This window comes from Bidens hawaiensis, unplaced genomic scaffold, assembly GCF_021521415.1.
Source record: "Bidens hawaiensis isolate Kalapana, Puna unplaced genomic scaffold, B.hawaiensis_p1.1 tig00000055_1, whole genome shotgun sequence".
Taxonomy (NCBI): Eukaryota; Viridiplantae; Streptophyta; class Magnoliopsida; order Asterales; family Asteraceae; genus Bidens; species Bidens hawaiensis.
Window position 1 is genome coordinate 7,654,955 of NW_027491016.1, and position 22,233 is coordinate 7,677,187.

Consider the following 22,233-nt stretch of genomic DNA (forward strand, 5'->3'; position numbering starts at 1 on the left):
GGTACAGCCGGCTGAATAGTATTCCTGTTCTACCAACAGTGGATTATGCACAGGCCATACTGGTTGGTGGATAAGTTACGGCCAACAGTAACAAAGTCGGCTGCACTATTCCACCAACTGTAGATTATGCACGTCCCACCTACTGTGGATTATACGCAGGCCATGCTGGTTGGTGAATAGGTTACGGCCAACAGTAACACTATTCTACCAACTGTAGGCTACGCACGCCCGTCAGTAAGAGTTGGTGAGTAGGCAGCGGCTAATAGTGACAAACAGTACTAGAGGGTGCTCCTCCTCGTACTGTTGTCAGTGAGCTGTCACCCTGTGATTGGCTCATGGGTTGTTCTGGTCAGATCGTCTGTCCTATCCATACCTTGGTAGGTATAGTACAAAAGATCTTTCAGAATCATACGGACTGGCTCATTTTGGCGGGATTGTTCCCGCCTTGCTCATTCCTTCATGTGACTACTGAAGTAGCTATTGCCTTATGCGTGTAGCCCTGCTGTCTGCGGGTAGCCTTCCCTGATGGCTTGTATCCGCAACTGCGGGAACAGGCGGGGTACTTCACCATTGGGAGGCTTTCCCTGCGTGTACAGCTTGCGTACTGCGCGTAAGATTCTATGAGCATGGTGGGTCCTGCGGGAGCAGAAGGCCTTTGCGCAGACGTCCCTATTCAAGGTGAGTCTTGCGGGACCAACTGGTCTCTGCTGGGACCTACCTCTTCAAGTCCCCCCAGTCCAATGTTCTTCTCATGAATGTTTAATAAAGTGAGGTGAACTTTTGGACTTTAAGCAAGGGGTTTTGAAAAGGGTTTTTAGTTTTAAGGTTCTCCGTGGGGATTCTTCCCGCGGGTTTCCTAATGTCACTTGCAAAAATTCCCGATTTTTTTGCTTGATATTTGGGTATGATGCGGGTAGGTATGTAACCTTCTCGCAAGTCAGGAGCGTTGAGTCTCACTTGTGTGGATTCTCCTTGAGGTTTTAGTGGTTTTGAACATAGTGATCAATTATGTTTAAACCACCAATTCCATCCTGGAGCCTCAAACAATGTAGTTCTCGACGTTCCCGCTATGCGGGGATGTTATTTCCGTTTCCGCAAGCATTGCCCAGAAGATCCTTCTTGGTTTCAATTCCCTGCGGAGGGCTAGGTATGTGAAGGGTTTTGCCTTAACACTGTACCCGCGCTCGTCTTAAGGTTACTTTACTTTCAAGGTACCCCTGGCGTCAATTCCCTGCGGGTGCTAGGTATGTGAAGGGTTTTGCCTTAACACTGTACCCGCACCCGCCTTATAGTTACTTTGTTGCCGGGGTTTTCTTGGCTTCAATTCCCTGCGGGTGCTAGGTATGTGAAGGGTTTTGCCTTAACACTGTACCCGCATCCGTCTTATGGTTACTTGGTTGCCAAGGTAAGGGGTATTTTCCCGCTTACTTTTGAAATTTTTTGAATTTTGAATTTTGAAATTCGAAAGGTTGGTGAGGATAAGAACAATCCAAACATCTGAAACGTCGTGCGACGGTTTCTTCTGACTGTGTCAGGACGTGCAGGAAGTTATGGTGACGTGACAGTACACGGTCATTCCAGACGCTTTTTCAGGCGCGTGGGCGCGATTTTTCGGGCGCGTGGCCGTGAAATTTCTGGCACGCGTCCTTTTTACAGCTGTTGCCAGCTTGCTTTTTGCCACGCGTCATAGTTTTATTGCACCCTCGATTTCTCTCTCCTCCGCATTAAATTCACCGCATTAATTGCGATTAGTATATAAAGGGGGAGAGGGTCCTTTTTAATTCACACCTTCACCCTTCTCTTCTTCTTCTTAGCGATTTCCGGCAAATACTCCCCTTTTCAGGCAAGCATTTTCCCGAAATCGCTTTCTTTCTGCAAGATGTCTTCACATGATCTCGAGTCTACCACCGATGACAGGAGTACTGCTGGCGAGTGCCAGTGTGCTCTGCCCGGCGATCAGTACCGGTATGTTGTTAGGAAGTTCATGCTCGATCCTCTCGAGCCTGAGTTTCCTGAACCCCATTAGACCGTGTACGATGCCCCCAGTGGCAAGATCGGGGTATATGCTGCATTCTTTGTTTATGGGAACCTTAGGTTCCCATTGACAAAGTTTGTTTACCGTGTCCTCGAAAGGCACGGTGTTCATCTGACCGAGCTGCACCCAATGGCGATCGCGAAGATTCGCCACTTCGAGTGGGTGTGCCGGATATTGGGTGTTGAGCCATATGTGGACCGCCTGATGACCTTCTATACTTGGAGGTGCATCTAGGGGTGGTACACCCTGACAACCCGGATCAAGGGTTTAAAGATTTGCGCAACCGAGCGCAGTCTCCGATCGTGGAAGCGGGAGTTCTTCTACATTTCTGCCCGCGCCGTCCCCATTGCCATGAAGTTTAAAAATGGCCAAGCCATTCCGAGCCACCACGCCACCAACTACCAGGAGGCGGAATGGTTTGCAAAGATATCCCGGGTCCAATCTCCGGTTTACCGGTTTGCGGAGTCCGGGATGGTGATGCTGGGGATGAGCCGGGTATGGAAGGAGGCGTCTCAGGTTCCCATCCTTCTCGAATACGGTTTGAACTCTACTCCTTATGGTATGTCTTGTCTTTCTTGCTGATATGAGTTTGTCTTCTAACTGTTTCTTTTCTTTCAGAGGGGAACAATTTGGAGTCGCTCATGTACCCGCGGGAAGCTGACGGTCCCGTGCGGGTGGGTACTCGTGCTCTTGACGAGAACGAGTTGCCCATCCTGGAGCAAACAGCGGATCGGTTTGTGGAGGTCTACCCGCTGGGCCACGAGATCCTGAGCCACCGGCGGCCAGGTAAGGCGTTATTCTCTCCTCCACCCCTCAGTGCTGTACCCGCTGCTGGAATTCCTTACATCCTGTCTTCTTCTGAGGAATCCGCAGATGGTCCTCCGTTAGTGCGGAAGAAGAGGGCTGCCGGCGGGAAAGGGAATGAGAAGGCGGCCTCTACAGCCGATCCGGTGCTCCTATCTGACACTGAGTCAGATAGTGAAGAGGTGGCGGGGAACCCCGGTGGTGAGAAGACCACTGTTCCGGAGGCTACGACTGTTACCTCCGGAGAACCAATGACGACGACGGTGACCGGCATCAAGAGACCGGCTCCATCGGGTTCGTCCCCGCCCGTCCGTACGTTCAAGCTCAAGAAAACCCGTAAGTACAACTCTTGGCTTTTATCTTCGTAGTTTAATATTCCAAGTCTTTTAACACTTTTCTTCTTTACGCAGGTGTGGATGTTGGCGCATTCCAGGGTGAGGGGCCGAGTACTACCTCTCCGCCAATGACGGTAGGCTTGGTCAGCCTACCTGAGGCGTCGACCCAGGCGCCTGCGCCTGCTTCCGCTGGTTCAGTTGCTCATTCTGAGCCGACTGTTCCAGCCGAGATGACGTCACCGCCGGCTGTGAGTGCAATTTTTACAGCATCCTTCACAGAGCCGGCGGTTACTTTTGCCGCGGATTCTGCGGCAGCGACCGCGGCGGCGACCACGGCGGCTGCTACTATGCCCCCGGCAACGACGGCCGGTCCCTCAGGTACGCGTGGGGCTTCTCGCATCTTTCCGCCACCTTCCCATCTGCCTGACCTCTTGGATGGATTTCCATTGGGTTCAGGTGATGGGTTCGGCGGCTATCGGCCTGTAATTGACCCTACAGGTGCGTAGGGTTCCTTTGGCCCTTTTTCACTTATATATTTTATCATCTTTTCCTAACTGCTTTTTGTTTTCTGCAGTTTCGGATTCCAATGAAGTGTATGTTCCGCGATGGAACATACGCCGAGGAACAACCCTTCGTACCCCTGTGGAGTGCGTGGAATGGGCTCGCCACGCTGCTCCCCATGGTGCGTTGGGGGAAGCCATGGCTAGCTACCAGGAGGGTAGGCTAACCAATGAGCTTCGGGTTCTCTAAGCCCGGATGCAGCCGCGCGTCGAGCTGCTTTGTCGTGAAAACGACAAGTTAAAAGCAGCTCGCGCCAAGGAAGTATCTCAAGCGCGGGCTCTTCGGGAGGAGAACCAAAAGTTGGCCGCAGCTGCTGCGGAGAAGGAGAAGGCCCTCGAGGTTGAGGTTCAAGCGCGACTCGAGGCTCGCTCCAAGGCTGCCCAAGCTGTTAACGAACAGCTTCGGCTGGCTAAGGAGACTGCGAGGAACGCGACCGAGAGGGCCACCAAGGCTGAAGCCGTTGCTGAGCCTTTACGCGTGGAGAACGAGGAGCTCAAGGCCAAATTAGAGGCTCTCCAACGTGCTCATGATGCCTTGGCGATGGAAGATGCCAAGAAGCTCCAGGAGATTTTGGACCAGAGGGCGTGCTTGACCATACCGAGCGGAAGCTTAAGGGCGTAGAGACGGCTGCCGCAAAGGAAGTGCTACTTGCCAACCTTAACAAAAGCGAAGCCGAACGCGCCTGCACCCAAGCTCAAGCCGCCCTTAAAGAAGCTCTGGTTGCCAAGGAATGGCTTCTTCGAGAAGCGTTGTCTCAGGTATGTCTATCTTCATGTCTTCACGCTTTTCTTTGTAGATAGGGTGCTGACACTTGTATATTTTCTTATGTAGGTTGTGCATCGGGTCTTCTCAGAGACATCCTACGACGATGCAATGAGCGCAGCCCTCAACGCTTCTCACGAGGATGGGGAACGGGTTGGCTTCCTGCTTGGTCTAGGGTTTGTTGAGAAAGGCGTCCCGCCATCCAACTTCCCTTTGTTCAATGTAGATACCGAAGCCATATATGACCAAGCAGTAAATCAATACGCCGCCTTCCCGCATCCGGTGGTGGAGAAGGTGAATGAAATTGCTGCTGCTGATGACGGGCTACCTATCCTTAAGGCTTACCTTGAACAGCCACGCTCTACTGACGGCGCTGGTCCAAGTGGAAGTGGCCCTGAAGCCTGATCCTGAAGATCCCTTCCCGCTACTAGGATAGATTTAGTTTGTATAGATTTACTTTCTTGTAGGCGGGTAGTTACCCGGCCATTCTTGTAACGAATATTTATGAAATGTAAATCTTTGCGCGGCTAAGACCGCTTGATTCATTGGATTCCTTGCTTTATAAACGTTATATGACTTACATACTTAAGTTTAAATTAGCAATTTTCCAAGTGTTTAGAATAAGTTAACCTTTGAACGTGGTAGATAGGTGTGAAGTTTTGCTTCCTCTTCCGTGATTGTGCGGGTAGGACCGTCACTTGCACGTAGTAGGATGGCTAAACTTTACCATCTGACCTGCGTGTAGGTTTACCTTATTTGAGGATAAGTTAACCTTTGAACGTGGTAGATAATAGGTGTGAAGTTTTGCTTCCTCTTTCGTGATTGTGCGGGTATGACCGTCACTTGCACTTAGTAGGATGGCTAAACTTTACCCATATCTGTCCTGCGTGTAGGTTTTCCTCATTTTTTTTTATTTTTTTTTTATTTTTTTTTTATTTTTTATTTTTTAGGATAACCTTTGAACCTGGTAGATGATAGGTTGAAGTTTTGCTTCCTTGTTCGTGATTGTGCGGGTAAGACCGTCACTTGCACTTACAAGGGTGGCTAAACTTTACTTACATCTGTCCTGCGTGTAGGTTTCCCTTATTTTTAACGTTGTGTTTATGCGGGTTTTGCCGCCTTCCACACGTAACGACTTACTTCTTCCCGTTTATGCGGTAAATACCGACCAGTGGGAAGTTCATAAGTATAAAGGTAAACACATTATGAAAGGAGAATCATTTCCATTAGAAGTGGCTCTAGGCCAATGAAGAAACACTAAGTGAACCCTGGACAGATTATAGATAATCTGGGGGTTAAGTAATGTTTCCCACGGATGAGATCTAGCTGAGAAGGCTGTTCTTCAGGAGACCTGCAAAACAAACACCGTAAGCTCGTCACTGAGAGGGGGGGGGTTCCTCCTTGTGACCACCCTCCGGCGTGAGAATCAGACTAGGTTGCTCTGAATATAAGAGTATATTAAGAGATTGCTAGATAACTGGATAGCAGATGATCTTACCATTCCAAGATGTTGGAGTATTTATAGCCGAAGGTAGGTTTCCAAGCAGGTACAGCCGGCTGAATAGTATTCCTGTTCTACCAACAGTGGATTATGCACAGGCCATACTGGTTGGTGGATAAGTTACGGCCAACAGTAACAAAGTCGGCTGCACTATTCCACCAACTGTAGATTATGCACGTCCCACCTACTGTGGATTATACGCAGGCCATGCTGGTTGGTGAATAGGTTACGGCCAACAGTAACACTATTCTACCAACTGTAGGCTACGCACGCCCGTCAGTAAGAGTTGGTGAGTAGGCAGCGGCTAATAGTGACAAACAGTACTAGAGGGTGCTCCTCCTCGTACTGTTGTCAGTGAGCTGTCACCCTGTGATTGGCTCATGGGTTGTTCTGGTCAGATCGTCTGTCCTATCCATACCTTGGTAGGTATAGTACAAAAGATCTTTCAGAATCATACGGACTGGCTCATTTTGGCGGGATTGTTCCCGCCTTGCTCATTCCTTCATGTGACTACTGAAGTAGCTATTGCCTTGTGCGTGTAGCCCTGCTGTCTGCGGGTAGCCTTCCCTGATGGCTTGTATCCGCAACTGCGGGAACAGGCGGGGTACTTCACCATTGGGAGGCTTTCCCTGCGTGTACAGCTTGCGTACTGCGCGTAAGATTCTATGAGCATGGTGGGTCCTGCGGGAGCAGAAGGCCTTTGCGCAGACGTCCCTATTCAAGGTGAGTCTTGCGGGACCAACTGGTCTCTGCTGGGACCTACCTCTTCATTTAGTAATAAGTGTGTGATGATAGTACTGTTTTTAAAGGGTTAAATTTTTTGTATTTGTGTTAACTTTTTATTGTGTATTTGTGTTTAGATGGTTAAATTTTTCTTTAACCTCACAATTTTCCAGCAGTCCAAATGTGGTTGTCATTTGATAGCATTGATAGTACTGTTTTTAAATTCATGTAAATATCGGATTTCATTTGAAGGTACTTACAAACTTTTAAATAATATACTTTATTATAATAATGTTTTTAAATTTATCGTAATAATATATAGTATAGTTTTTTTGTGCAGCGTACTAGTGTAGTCATCATTATCATCATACTCAGTAAATCTCACAAATAACAAAACTATGGTAGGTCTGAGTAGGGTAAGAAGTAGTGTAGTATTACTACAATTTAAGCTTGGCCCAAACATGAACTTTTAAATGGGCCAGTAACGTGTCTAATGAGCCCAAAACTGACCATAAAAAAAACCTCGTACCATTTATTTAAGGCCACAAGATACTAAATATTCACAAATAGCAACAGTACAAATACACAATCACTCATAAACGTACATCATTTCACGAGATCTTACACATTATTTCGACGAAGTGATTCATAAATACGCCTAATACGATGTCACCTTCTCGTCTTGATTGTTTTCCATGTCGGGAAACATAAACAAGTCGTTTGAATTTATACGCGAGCAATTTGAACGTATCTCCCCTTGCGTGCCTGTCAACACACTCAATTGTCCCATCTTTGTCATTGCATTAATAAAGTTTTCAAAAAAGAGTGTTTGGTTAACCGCAAAGTTTGTGACAATGCTTCGAGTCCTGCTATCTGTGTACAAGTCTTGGTCTGAGGTGAAAAGCGTCTGGCGGTTCATGAGGTCAACATAATATTTATTGTCGAACACATTAGGGGACCGGATGTCCATGAAGGTGGTGTTTGTGGAGTTTGCGGTGGGGCATGTTGTTCTTAGATTGTTGAAAAATGTTTGGTCCATGGTTGGATCTCGGGATGGGTAGAGCCGAGGGGTGAAAGAGGTACAATGGGATATCCCGATGGTGTGGCCACCAGAGAGCGCTACTACATCGGTGGGAGTGAACTCTTTTTGGCCAAGGGAGTTCAATAAGGTAGTCGTGTTTGCTGAGGGTGGAGGAAGGTTGGCTAGCATGGCATTTCTTGTAGCGAAGGTGAGTCCGTCACGCCTTCCTAATGGTATGCTGTAGTTAGGACCACCCGACTACATCATGTAGAAATTAGTAACACGTTAGCTTGATTTTAATAGTGACCAAGTATATAAAAAGTGACACTAATTAATATCTTACCAAGAATACCGCATCACGAGCAGCTAGAGCAGTAATATCAGAACACGAGACGGTTCGGTTACACGCATTGTGGACAAGCCTACGAAGATTTTCAATGATGACAAATGCTTGTGCTCTTAAGGTCAAGTTTGGTGGTGCATCTTTTTCACTTGGTCCGCTAGCTGAACCATCCAGCAACACCGAACCATCACAACCCTAGCATCATTAACTATATTAGCTTTCACTTATATCAAAAAACAATTGTATGGATAACATTTTCAACACTTATGATTATCTTTTTAAAATTATTCACGATTATTTGATACATTTAATACGTTTAGAAATTATCCCTCATTTTTAAAAAATCAGGAAAAGAGATACTTGCTACATAACCGTTAGAGTGTTTTTTTTTCCAACAGTATCTTCTATTGTTTGTGTTTTATTAATTTTAGGGCGCGTTCGTTTCACAGAATTCGTGGGAATTCAAAGAAATTGGAATTAAAATCCCATGACATGGCGTGTTCGTTTCATTAGAATTGGAATCTTAATTCATGGGAATCTAAAATGGTGTGTTCGGTTGTCAAGGAATTGAAATTGGAATTCAATTCATTCAAATCAAGGGATTCTAAATCCTTCCAAAATGTGGAGGATTTCAAGTGAATTCGTTGGAATCTTTTCTCGAGTATATTTTTTTTAACGACCCCTCAAAAAATATTCAAAAATAATAATAAAAAATTCATAACTCAAAAAATAAATCGAAAACAAAAAAAGTAAAAAAACTAAAATGTTTCCGCCGTTGTTCTCGTTAAAAAAAAAACCCCGATTCCAATTTCTTTCTCAAACGAACACATCAAGAATGGAATGAGATTTCAATTCCTTCAAATTGCAATTCCCATTGGAATGTTTAGATTCCAAATCCAAATCCAAATCCAAATCCTTCCAATTCCAAATCCTATGCAAATTCCAATTCCCATTTCATTTCATTCCGTGAAACGAACGCACCCTTAGATATTAACCCCATCAGACCGTGTACGATGCCCCCAGAGGCAAGATCGGGGTTTATGCAGCATTCTTTGTCTATGGGAATCTTAGGTTCCCATTGACAAAGTTTGTTTACCGTGTCCTTGAGAGGCATGGTGTTCATCTGACCGAGTTGCACCCTATGGCGATCGCCAAGATTCGCCATTTCGAGTGGGTGTGCCGGATTCTGGGCATTGAGCCCTATGTGGACCGCCTGATGACCTTCTATACTTGGAGGTGCATCCAGGGGTGGTACACCCTGACAACCCGGATCAAGGGTTTGAAGATTTGCGCGACCGAGCGCAGTCTCCGATCGTGGAAGCGGGAGTTCTTCTACATTTCTGGCCGCGCCATCCCCATTGCCATGAAGTTTAAAAATGGCCAAGCAATTCCGAGCCACCACGCCACCAACTACCAAGAGGCGGAATGGTTTGCGAAGATATCCCGGGTCCAATCTCCGGTTTACCGGTTTGCGGAGTCCGGGATGGTGATGCTGGGGATGAGCCGAGTATGGAAGGAGGCGTCTCAGGTTCCCATCCTTCTCGAATACGGTTTGAACTCTACTCCTTATGGTATGTCTTGTCTTTCTTGCTGATATGAGTTTGTCTTCTAACTGTTTCTTTTCTTTCAGAGGGGAACAATTTGGAGTCGCTCCTGTACCCGCGGGAAGCTGACGGTCCCGTGCGGGTGGGTACTCGTGCTCTTGACGAGAACGAGTTGCCCATCCTGGAGCAAACAGCGGATCGGTTTGTGGAGGTCTATCCGCTGGGCCACGAGATCCTGAGCCACCGGCGGCCAGGTAAGGCGTTATTCTCTCCTCCACCCCTCAGTGCTGTACCCGCTGCTGGAATTCCTGACATCCTGTCTTCTTCTGAGGAATCCGCAGATGGTCCTCCGTTAGTGCGGAAGAAGAGGGCTGCCGGCGGGAAAGGGAAGGAGAAGGCGGCCTCCACAGCCGATCCAGTGCTCCTATCTGACACTGAGTCAGATAGTGAAGAGGTGGCGGGGAACCCCGGTGGTGAGAAGACCACTGTTCCGGAGGCTACGACTGTTACCTCCGGAGAACCAATGACGACGACGGTGACCGGCATCAAGAGACCGGCTCCATCGGGTTCGTCCCCGCCCGTCCGTACGTTCAAGCTCAAAAAAACCCGTAAGTACAACTCTGTTGGCTTTTATCTTCGTAGTTTAATCTTCCGTCTTTTAACACTTTTCTTCTTTACGCAGGTGTGGATGTTGGCGCATTCCAGGGTGAGGGGCCGAGTACTACCTCTCCGCCAATGACGGTAGGCTTGGTCAGCCTACCTGAGGCGTCGACCCAGGCGCCTGCGCCTGCTTCCGCTGGTTCAGTTGCTCATTCTGAGCCGACTGTTCCAGCCGAGATGACGTCACCGCCGGCTGTGAGTGCGATTTTTACAGCATCCTTCACAGAACCGGCGGTTACTTTTGCCGCGGATTCTGCGGCAGCGACCACGGCGGCTGCTACCATGCCCCCGTCATCGGCAACGACGGCCGGTCCCTCAGGTACGCGTGGGGCTTCTCGCATCTTTCCGCCACCTTCCCATCTGCCTGACCTCTTGGACGGATTTCCATTGGGTTCAGGTGATGGGTTCGGCGGCTATCGGCCTGTAATTGACCCTACAGGTGCGTAGGGTTCTTTTGGCCCATTTTTCTATATATGTTTTATCATCTTTTCCTAACTGCTTTTTGTTTTCTGCAGTGTCGGATTCCAATGAAGTGTATGTTCCGCGATGGAACATACGCCGAGGAACAACCCTTCGTACCCCTGTGGAGTGCGTGGAATGGGCTCGCCACGCTGCTCCCCATGGTGCGTTGGGGGAAGCCATGGCTAGCTACCAGGAGGGTAGGCTAACCAACGAGCTTCGGGTTCTCCAAGCCCGGATGCAGCCGCGCGTCGAGCTGCTTTGTCGTGAAAACGACAAGTTGAAAGCAGCTCGCGCCAAGGAAGTATCTCAAGCGCGGGCTCTTCGGGAGGAGAACCAAAAGCTGTCCGCAGCTGCTGCGGAGAAGGAGAAGGCCTTCAAGGCCCTCGAGGTTGAGGTTCAAGCGCGAGTCGAGGCCCGCTCCAAGGCTGCCCATGCTGTTAACGAACAGCTTCGGCTAGCTAAGGAGACTGCGAGGAACGCGACCGAGAGGGCCACCAAGGCTGAAACCGTTGCTGAGCCTTTACGCATGGAGAACGAGGAGCTCAAGGCCAAATTAGAGGCTCTCCAACGTGCTCATGATGCCTTGGCGATGGAAGATGCCAAGAAGCTCCCGGAGATCTTGGACCAGAGGGGCGTGCTTGACCATACCGAGCGGAAGCTTAAGGGCGTCGAAGAGGCTGCCGCAAAGGAAGTGCTACTTGCCAACCTTAACAAAAGCGAAGCCGAACGCGCCTGCACCCAAGCTCAAGCCGCCCTTAAAGAAGCTCTGGTTGCCAAGGAATGGCTTCTTCGAGAAGCGTTGTCTCAGGTATGTCTATCTTCATGTCTTCACGCTTTTCTTTGTAGATAGGGTGCTGACACTTGTATATTTTCTTATGTAGGTTGTGCATCGGGTCTTCTCAGAGACATCTTACGACGATGCAATGAGCGCAGCCCTCAACGCTTCTCACGAGGATGGGGAACGGGTCGGCTTCCTGCTTGGTCTAGGGTTTGTTGAGAAAGGCGTCCCGCCATCCAACTTCCCTTTGTACAATGTAGATACCGAAGCCATATATGACCAAGCAGTAAATCAATACGCCGCCTTCCCGCATCCGGTGGTGGAGAAGGTGAATGAAATTGCTGCTGCTGATGACGGGCTACCTATCCTTAAGGCTTACCTTGAACAGCCACGCTCTACTGACGGCGCTGGTCCAAGTGGAAGTGGCCCTGAAGCCTGATCCTGAAGATCCCTTCCCGCTGCTAGGATAGATTTAGTTTGTATAGATTTACTTTCTTGTAGGCGGGTAGTTACCCGGCCATTCTTGTAACGAATATTTATGAAATGTAAATCTTTGCGCGGCTAAGACCGCTTGATTCATTGGATTCCTTGCTTTATAAACGTTATATGACTTACATACTTAAGTTTAAATTAGCAATTTTCCAAGTGTTTAGAATAAGTTAACCTTTGAACGTGGTAGATAGGTGTGAAGTTTTGCTTCCTCTTCCGTGATTGTGCGGGTAGGACCGTCACTTGCACGTAGTAGGATGGCTAAACTTTACCATCTGACCTGCGTGTAGGTTTACCTTATTTGAGGATAAGTTAACCTTTGAACGTGGTAGATAATAGGTGTGAAGTTTTGCTTCCTCTTTCGTGATTGTGCGGGTATGACCGTCACTTGCACTTAGTAGGATGGCTAAACTTTACCCATATCTGACCTGCGTGTAGGTTTTCCTCATCTTTTTTTTTTTTTTTTTTTTTTTTTTAGGATAACCTTTGAACGTGGTAGATGATAGGTTGAAGTTTTGCTTCCTTGTTCGTGATTGTGCGGGTAAGACCGTCACTTGCATTTACAAGGATGGCTAAACTTTACTTACATCTGACCTGCGTGTTTCCCTTATTTTTAACGTTGTGTTTATGCGGGTTTTGCCGCCTTCCACACGTAACGACTTACTTCTTCCCGTTTATGCGGTAAATACCGGCACCAGTGGGAAGTTCATAAGTATAAAGGTAAACACATTATGAAAGGAGAATCATTTCCATTAGAAGTGGCTCTAGGCCTTTTCTTTACAAGTTTTGGAATTGATCTACATATAACATTTGCGTAATTGAGCTCCATTCCATGTTCTTGGGATGGGAGTGCCATCGAGCCTTTCGAGCCGGTATGCGCCCTTTCCCAGGATTTCTTTGATAATGTATGGCCCTTCCCAGACCGGGGCCAGCTTTCCCGGGCGCTCTTGGTTTGAAGCCTCGTTGTTACGCAGTATGTAGTCTCCTATATTGAAGTTGCAGAGTTTTACCCGTGTGTTGTAGTACTTTTGCATTTGTCGTTTGTAGTTCTCTTCACGCACTGCGGCTAAGTCTCTGCGTTCCTCGGTTAGCATAAGATCCAACCGTCTTTACGCATCATTGTCTTCTGGCTGACTCAAGACCCTTGGTGAGGGTAGACCAATTTCGACCGGGACCATGGCTTCAGTGCCATAAGTGAGGCTGAACGGGGTTTCTCCCGTACTGGCCTTCTTCAGCGTTCTGTTTGCCCAAAGGACGTGCGGAAGCTCGTCCACCCAGCCGGATCTGTGTTCCGATAGTCTCTTCTTGATGCCTTCGACAATGCTCTTATTTGCTCTTTCCACCTCACCATTACCTTGCGGGTGTGCCACTGAGGTAAAGGTGTGGGTGATTTGAAGTTCTTTTAGCCACTGTTGTAGCTTCTTGTCAGCAAAGTTGGTGCCGTTATCGCTCACCAAATTCTGTGGAAGTCCAAAACGACAAATAATAAATTCCCAAATAAATTTTTTGATATGTTTCGCGGTTGTTTGGGCTAAAGGTTTTGCTTCTATCCACTTGGTGAAGTAGTCGATGGCTACCACTAGGAACTGAACATTTCCTGCTGCTGTAGGAAATGGGCCTGTCACATCGATGGCCCACTTCTGAAATGGCCATGAAGAAGTGACTGGAACCAGTTCATTCTTCGGGCGGTGCGTGTTGGGTGCGTAAAGCTGGCAAGACCTGCATTTTCTGATGTATGCCAGTGCATCTGTATGCATCCCCGGCCAAAAGTATCCCGCGTTGTTTAGCTTGGCTACAACAGCGCGGGGACCTGCGTGTACTCCACAGATGCCTTCGTGTACCTCCCTTAGGAGGTAGTCAGCATCTTGGTTGTCCACGCATCTTAAGAGTGGGCCAAGAAAGTTACGTCTGTAAAGGATGTCATTGACGAGTTGATAATTCAGTGCTTTACAGCATAGTTTTCTTGCCTGTGTTTTTGACTCTGGTAGTGTTCCTGCTGCAAGGTAATTTATTATTGGTGTCATCCACGTTTCTGTACCGGTTTGGATGACACAAATTTCCTTGTGCGGGACTGATGGTGCTTCGAGGAGTTCAATGCGGATGTCCTTTCCCAAGTGGGTGAAGGCTAGTGATGCAAGCTTGCTTAACGCATCCGCAGATTTGTTTTCGCTGCGCTTGACGTGTATGACTTTACAATCATTAAAATCACGCATAAGGGTTTTTGCCTGGGCGAGGTACAGGGCCATAGTGTCGTTCACAGCCGTGTACGTCCCATTTATTTGGTTGGCCACCAGCATGGAATCCACGTGGGCTTCCAAGTTTTTCACTCCCATCTTACGCGCAATTCTCAATCCGGCCAAGAATGCTTCATATTCGGCTTCGTTATTCGTACTTGGAAAATCCAACCGAATAGCGTAAGTATATTCTTGGCCTGCTGGGTTGGTTAATTTTAACCCTGCGCCTGAACCCTCGTTATTGGCTGCTCCATCAGTGTAGAGTCGCCAGACATCATTGATGTCCTGTGCTGGGGAGGGTTGAGCCTCCTCTTGGCACTCTTTCTCCCGCGAAGCGGGGACTTCTGCAATAAAATCGGCCATGACCTGGCCTTTTATGGCTGGTCTTGGCTTGTACTTAATTGCATATTCTCCCAATTCAATTGCCCATTTGGCTAGACGTCCCGTTAATTCGGGTTTGCCTAGAACGTTTGAGAGTTTAAAGTTGGTGAGAATGGTGATTGGGTGGCCCTGGAAATATCGTCTTAACCTGCGTGAAGCGTGTATAAGTGCTAAGACCAATTTTTCGAGGGTAGAGTACCGGGTTTCTACGTCTGTTAGTACACGGCTAACATAATAGATTGGCATCTGGATGCCTTTTCGTTCTATTAGCAGGACTGCCCCGGTTGCTCTATCTGTTGCGGAAAGGTATAGGATTAACTCCTCTCCCGCTTGTGGTGCTGTAAGTGTTGGGAGTTCGATCAGGCGTGGCCGAATCTCCTGAAAAGCTGCTTCCGCTTCTGGTGTCCAGCGGAAGTGCGTTTTCTTTAAGCAGTTTCTCAATGTTGACACGAAAGGAAACGACTTATCCGCATGGTTTGCCAAAAAGCGATTAAGTGCGACTAGTCGTCCATTCAGTGTCTGAGCCTGTTTGATGGTGGTAGGTGATTCCATTTTAACAATGGCTTCGACCTTTTCAGGGTTCGCTCTGAAGCCATCTTTAGTAACAATGACTCCCAAGAACTTCCCTTCTTCCATCCCAAATGAACACTTGCTCGGGTTGAGCTTCATGTTTATCTTTCTAAGCGTGTTGAAAGTTTCTTCAATGTCTTTCAACATCGCTTCTGGCTCGGGGCTTTTGATGACCAAATCATCCATATAGACTTCCAAGTTTCTCCCGATTTGGGCATGAAACTCTTTGTCCATCAGTCGTTGGTACGTGGACCCTGCATTCTTAAGTCCGAATGGCATCATTTTATAACAAAATGTACCATCGGGCGTCCGAAATGCGGTTTTGTCCTGGTCATCTACGGCCATGTGGATTTGATGGTACCCCTTATACGCATCCAAGAAGCATTTAAGGCGAAATGGTGCCAACGAATCCACCTTAAGATCAATTTCTGGTAACGGATAACAATCTTTGGGGCATGCTTTGTTCAAATATTTGAAATCTATGCACATGCGCCATTGTTTGTCATTCTTCGGTACCATTACGGGATTTGCAACCCATGTTTGATATCTACTAACGCGTATGATGCCTGCGTCAAGGAGTTCCTTGACTTGGGTTCTACACGCGTTAGTTTGTTCAGGCCCCATTACTCTGCGCTTTTGTACGACTGGCGTAACAGCCGGATCGCACTTGAGCTTATGCTCCGCCTTACTTCGGGGTACACCAGTCATGTCAGCTGGTGCCCACGCAAAGATGTCAGCGTTTTTCTGCAGTAAGCGTTTGAGTAAGGTGCGGGTGGGATCAACGATTGTTGGTCCAATGGTAACGGCCTGGTCGGGGTATTTGCCATTGAAGGCCCATTTTTCCGGTTCGGTGATGGTTGGTTTAGCCATTTTCGGTTTGGGTTTAGATGAGACAGATGCGATGCATACCTGGGGAATGCCAGTGATCATCGCTACACCCTCAGCTGTTGTCCATCCCATCATGCCGTGGACTGAAGATACCACGGCGTTAAATCTTGCCATCCCGTCTCTTCCGAATAGGATGTCGTACGTGTGGTGTGGCTTTCTCATCACGACAAAATCCACGTCTTCTGTGCGTGAATGATTCCCATCGGTAAGAGTAACGGGGAAAGATAGGATACCCAGGGGGGTTTCTGTGCTGCCGTCAAACCCTTCCATTGAAGCGTAGACCGTTTCCAAGCGTTCTTTGTCTTCATCATCCAGCTTGTCAAAGAACTGCCTGTACATCACTGTCGACGAAGCGCCGTTGTCAACAAGAGTGCGGGAAGTGATGTAATGCCCCAGCTGGCTTTTGATGACGATGGGGCCTTCTTTGCTGGGGCCTCCTGGCACTCGCGAGAAGCGCACCTCAGCTTCCTTCCACGCGCATGGTTCTGTCACTCGTCTTTTTCTTCCTCCGACCTTGCCATGAACCATGTTGATGCTGATGTCGACGGGCTTTCGTCCGTTACCTTTGTACCGGTTGTCATTCCTTCCTCCCTTCCTGATTGATGCCACGAGATGTGCAAGTCTTCCATCATTGACAAATGTCTCAACAATATCCTTCAAGGATGTGCACTCTTCAGTACCATGACCCTTTGTCCCGTGGAAATCACAGGATTTGCTTTGATCCGCATTAGGTTTCTGCCGGATCAATGGGGCTTTTGGCCATGGCAATTTTTCCGTGGCAAATATCTCCGTGACGCTCTTGGTGAGTGGCGTCCACCGGTGTTTTCGGTTTGAAGGGTGTGTGTTGTCTCTTCCGCCAACAAGAGGGCGAGAGCTGGATGAGGTGTCAAAGTTTACCCTTGACTGCCAAATACCTAGCCGCCTCTTTTTGTTCTGCCGGGCGGTCCTAACGTTGTTCTCCCTTGCCCTTTGCGTGTAGAGGTGTGTACTCTGGGGAAGATCTCTTCCCAGCTGCTTCTCCGTCTCGGCAAAGCGCTTGCCTGCCGTCATGATGGCATCCCATGTGGATGGCATGCCGTCCTTACCCGTCAATGTGCGGATAAGCTCTGGGTACTCGGCGCCCTGGATGAAAGCGGCGCGAACAAGATCTTCACTTACGTTGCCCAGACTCAGCTTCTTGGAGTTGAAGCGGGTGATGAAGTCTAGTAAAGATTCATCCTCTTCTCTAACGCAGTTGAGGATCGTCCACTGCTCTTCAGTATACTTCCTCTGCTGGCTGAAGTGCTGGCTGAACTTGTTCTGAAAGTCCGCCCAGTCATATATGTGGTGGACCGGTAAACGATCGAACCATGCCCTGGCTGCTCCGACCAGAGTCATCTGGAACATGTAACACCACGTGGGTTCCGTCCAGTTACTGACGGTAGCCCCTGCAATGAACCTGTTCAAATGGTCGTCTGGGTCGGATAGACCATCATAAGTGCCAATGTTGGACATTTGTTTGGCACTTCTCGGGGCAATTGCTTCCGCAATGTCCCTTGCAAATTTTGACTTTCCTGCATTCGTAGCAGTCGGTCTAAAGGTTTTGGAGAAGTCACGCGGGTTTCTCTCCGCATTTGTTGGTTTAAAGGCTTCCCCAAAATTCCTTTTTGGCTGGGAGTCCGTTTCCTTACGCTTCCCTTTCGCCTTATGGCGAGGGTTTGCGTCGGTATCGGACTCCTCCCTCTCGTCGTCCGAGTACTCGCCCTCGCTGTTCATAATGAGGTGTTGGCGAGTACTGCCGAATTCGTCAGCCTGTTGAACTGAACGCAAGCGTTCGTCCAATTCAGCTTGGAACTCTTTCTGACGTGCTTTGGCCCACGCCTTCACTTGATCTAGTGTTTGGCGAGGGACCCTCGTTCGTTTTTCCAGCTGGGTATCGGTGAACCCCAGTGGAATATTTACTGCACTTGCCCCGGCTTGGGTAGTCGGGGTAGTGTTCGAAAGGATTGTATAACCGCCGGTGTTCCCCCCAGTTGCTGGGGTTGTTACCGGGGTTTCTTGGTCGGTTACTGGCTTTTGGACCGGAGTAACGTTAACCATTTCTTCAGAAAATTTGAAAAAACTAAATTAGTTCTAGCTTTTATGCACGGATGGCGCCAATGAAGAAACACTAAGTGAACCCTGGACAGATTATAGATAATCTGGGGGTTAAGTAATGTTTCCCACGGATGAGATCTAGCTGAGAAGGCTGTTCTTCAGGAGACCTGCAAAACAGACACCGTAAGCTCGTCACTGAGAAGGGGGGGGGGGTTCCTCCTTGTGACCACCCTCCGGCGTGAGAATCAGACTAGGTTGCTCTGAATATAAGAGTATATTAAGAGATTGCTAGATAAGATTGAGATATCAGATGATCTTACCATTCCAAGATGTTGGAGTATTTATAGCCGAAGGTAGGTTTCCTAGAAGGTACAGCCGGCTGAATAGTATTCCTGTTCTACCAACAGTGGACTATGCACAGGCCATACTGGTTGGTGGATAGGTTACGGCCAACAGTAACAAAGTCGGCTGCACTATTCCACCAACTGTAGATTATGCACGTCCCACCTACTGTGGATTATATGCAGGCCATGCTGGTTGGTGAATAGGTTACGGCCAACAGTAACACTATTCTACCAACTGTAGGCTGCGTACGCCCCTCAGTAAGAGTTGGTGAGTAGGCAGCGGCTAATAGTGACAAACAGTACTAGAGGGTGCTCCTCCTCGTACTGTTGTCGGTGAGCTGTCACCCTGTGATTGGCTCATGGGCTGTTCTGGTCAGATTGTCTGTCCTATCCATACCTTGGTAGGTATAGTACAAAAGATCTTTCAGAATCATACGGACTGGCTCATTTTGGCGGGATTGTTCCCGCCTTGCTCATTCCTTCATGTGACTACTGAAGTAGCTATTGTCTTGTGCGTGTAGCCCTGCTGTCTGCGGGTAGCCTTCCCTGATGGCTTGTATCCGCAACTGCGGGAACAGGCGGGGTACTTCACCATTGGGAGGCTTTCCCTGCGTGTACAGCTTGCGTACTGCGCGTAAGGTTCTCTGAGCATGGTGGGTCCTGCTGGAGCAGATGGCCTTTGAGCAGACGTCCCTGTTCAAGGTGAGTCTTGCGGGACCAACTGGGCTCTGCTGGGACCTACCTCTTCATTAACCCTTTTTTTTATTTACTTAGTATTTTAAAGACCATCTTCTACGAGTGAACGTCCTCAGATTTGTCACGTCTTTAACATTGGAGGCGCTCTAAGCATTTAAGACTATAATTTCATGCGAAGAAGATTTCTCACACAATAAATTTAAAGGGATAAGAAGATCGCAAGACAATCTTTGATGACCAAGTTTCAGTGATACTTGACAAATAGTTTCTAAATTATCAATTTTTTTAATATGCTATTATTACATAGATTAAAAAGAAAGTATACTTCATAAGTATTTTTATTTTGACATGTGATTTGCATGTTATAGTTTTGTATGTATGTGACTTTAGAATTTGATTCTAACTGAGTACTTGAAATGTTATTTTCTTGTTATGGAATATGGGCTATGGTAATTAACAAAAAAAATCTTTTTTTAACAGTTAAATATATATTTTCGTAAGAAGAATTTTCTAGGGTAAAAAATTTTTTGAATTCACCAATGTTTCCCTTCAATCAAAGACTGAACCTTAGTTATTATCCATATTTATTATGGGGGGTCAAGGTGTGACTTTTCAAGTTGATCTAAGGTAACATGTAACTTCCACGTTTAATCATCTCAGCCTCTAATCTTTTATCAAAATCTATATTTATAAATTGTTTGCTAGTGTTTTCTACGTCAAAACACTTGCAAACACTAGCATGTATATTAATGTAGTAGTAGTACTAACAAGATTAAAGTATTCTAAGTTATAACAACACCGGACCAATAACTAATTAGTGTCTTAGGTTGATTGTAAACATCAAAGTACTTATTATGGTATTAATGTACATACTTTTGAGTAAAATAATTAGATATATTATAATGATGTGATATATACTTCTAAACTCACAATTGACATGAATTCATCTATTGCCCATATCCATGAGCAAGATAATATTAAAAGTCTTTCACTCTCCTAGATCATTTACCCATAAGCAATTAATCTCTCTTGCCCAATTTAGATTCCTTATCTTTATTAATGAGATGTATCTAGTAACATAATTAATAGTCCATGTGGGACAAAGATAAAACATACAAAATCGACGGAACTTATTTAGTCAAATAAATAAATGATATTAGAACCATGAACCAAGCAATTGGTTTTTTAGTTTAATAGCATGGGCTGATGATTAACGCTTATGGTCTTATGGTTTCAAGGTCGAAACCTGACTTAATGGGGTTTTCCCATATGGGTTTCCTCCTTGATGGTAATATTTGGTGAGTCAGTCTTGAAGTGTCAAAATCAGTATTGACGATTGACATCATATCACAGATCAGTATGGAAAGTTGGCATCCTGTCTCACTCAGGTATTGAAGGTTGTTCCAAATGCTATTCCCGCAAAAAAAAAAAAAAAAAAAAAAAAAAACTATGAACCAATTAAAAGTAAATTCTTATGCCTAGAACTCAAGTATGCTAAGGTCTAGGTCTAGATGGCATGAATAAAATCAAATATATATATATATATATATATATATATATATATATATATATATATATATATATAAAAGTATGAAATAGATAAATAAAATCATAAAAATTGAGCATCCTATTAGACAAGTGTGTAACAGATATATGCTATTAGTCGTGAAAATAGTGTAGTTTTAATATTGATTTGTCTATCTTATGGCCTAAAGAGACATGCTAACATAAGTTACTATTTATAAATGTTAATTGCACTCATGATCTTTACGGTTATTATAATTTGGAATTATTTTTGTTTAACAAACAACTAGTATTATCAATTATAAAAATAAGTTATAATATGGATTAATTAGTAAATTACTGTGTTTCTTACACACAATCTAAACAAACTTTTTTTACTTAAAATTAATTTGTGGTGGGGGGGGGGGGGGGGGGGGTTGGATAGGAGTACTAAATTTAGAAAAAAAAATCTAACAAATAGTCGAATAGAAGCGGTGAATCGGACAACAAATATCAATTATGGAAGGTTTGAAATTATGCTATCATTAGAAAAATGATTTTCATTTCATAATCGAAAAGGTTATTAAATTGGTTTTTTACTAATCCGCGAAGAATGACATTATATATGTGTATATGTAATTTGTTTTGAAATAAATACAAATCCATTTTATGTTTTGATGTGAATTTTAGAAGAAAAAAAAGTAGCATCCATAAATATATAAAATATAGTCTACTAAACAAATCAGTAAAAAAGATTTAAAAAATAAATTAATAAGTATAGAAATTATTAGGTCTAATCATCCGGTTTGATTCATAGCTAGGTTGACCGGTTCAAATCCCATCGGACTTAGATTCAAATGGACCGGTTGGATAGCTAGTTTATAGTCTGATTAGCCAGTTTGGTCCGGTTCTAAAGGGAGCTAAATAGTGTCCTTGTAGATCTCAACTTTTCAACCCTAAAATGGATATTTACTATTTACTGTGGTAATAAATTTAAGAATTCTTAATAATAACGTGAGCCATAATTAAATTAATAAAAACAAAAACAGACGTACTTGAACGAAGCAATCATGGAAGTGAAGTCTAAGCAAGCCAGCAGCCTGGCCAATATCAGAAGCAAACACCGTTTGAAGGTTTTGTCGTATAATCGTTTCGAGCCGAGGGCAGGTAGTCTGGTAGAATGTATACGACAGCCCCGGTGCAGGCGCAGGCCTTTGAGCTTCTGATATTCTGAGAAGGTTACATGATAATAATAGAAAGATGAGTGTTGGTATGCTTGAAGAAGCTTTGAAGAAAAAAGCCATGGCCATGGCTACTTAATTGGCTCTTATAGTCTTATCTCTCTATGGGTGCTTTATGGTTCATGGCTTGTATTTATAGCCATTTAGTTTTACCACGTGAAAGATATATTTATGGTTTTAAGCATATTCCATGTTTTATATATTTTTATTTATATTTGCATTGCAATAAAATAGTCTTGCCATGTTTTTTTCAAATGTATATTATACCGTGCACAGTTGTGA

General features: G+C 45.9%; 1 protein-coding gene across 1 annotated transcript; it reads right to left on the bottom strand.

Moving 5' to 3' along the window:
- Positions 1–7,378: 7,378 nt before the first annotated feature.
- LOC143535819 (peroxidase 12-like) lies at positions 7,379–22,020 on the bottom strand. Its single transcript, XM_077029990.1, has 3 exons — positions 21,766–22,020; positions 8,086–8,280; positions 7,379–8,000 (listed from the first exon to the last, which is right to left on the bottom strand). Exons 1-3 carry the CDS (start codon positions 22,018–22,020, stop codon positions 7,380–7,382), a joined length of 1,071 nt encoding a protein of 356 aa, XP_076886105.1. The 3' UTR covers position 7,379.
- Between the last annotated feature and the right edge of the window lie 213 nt (positions 22,021–22,233).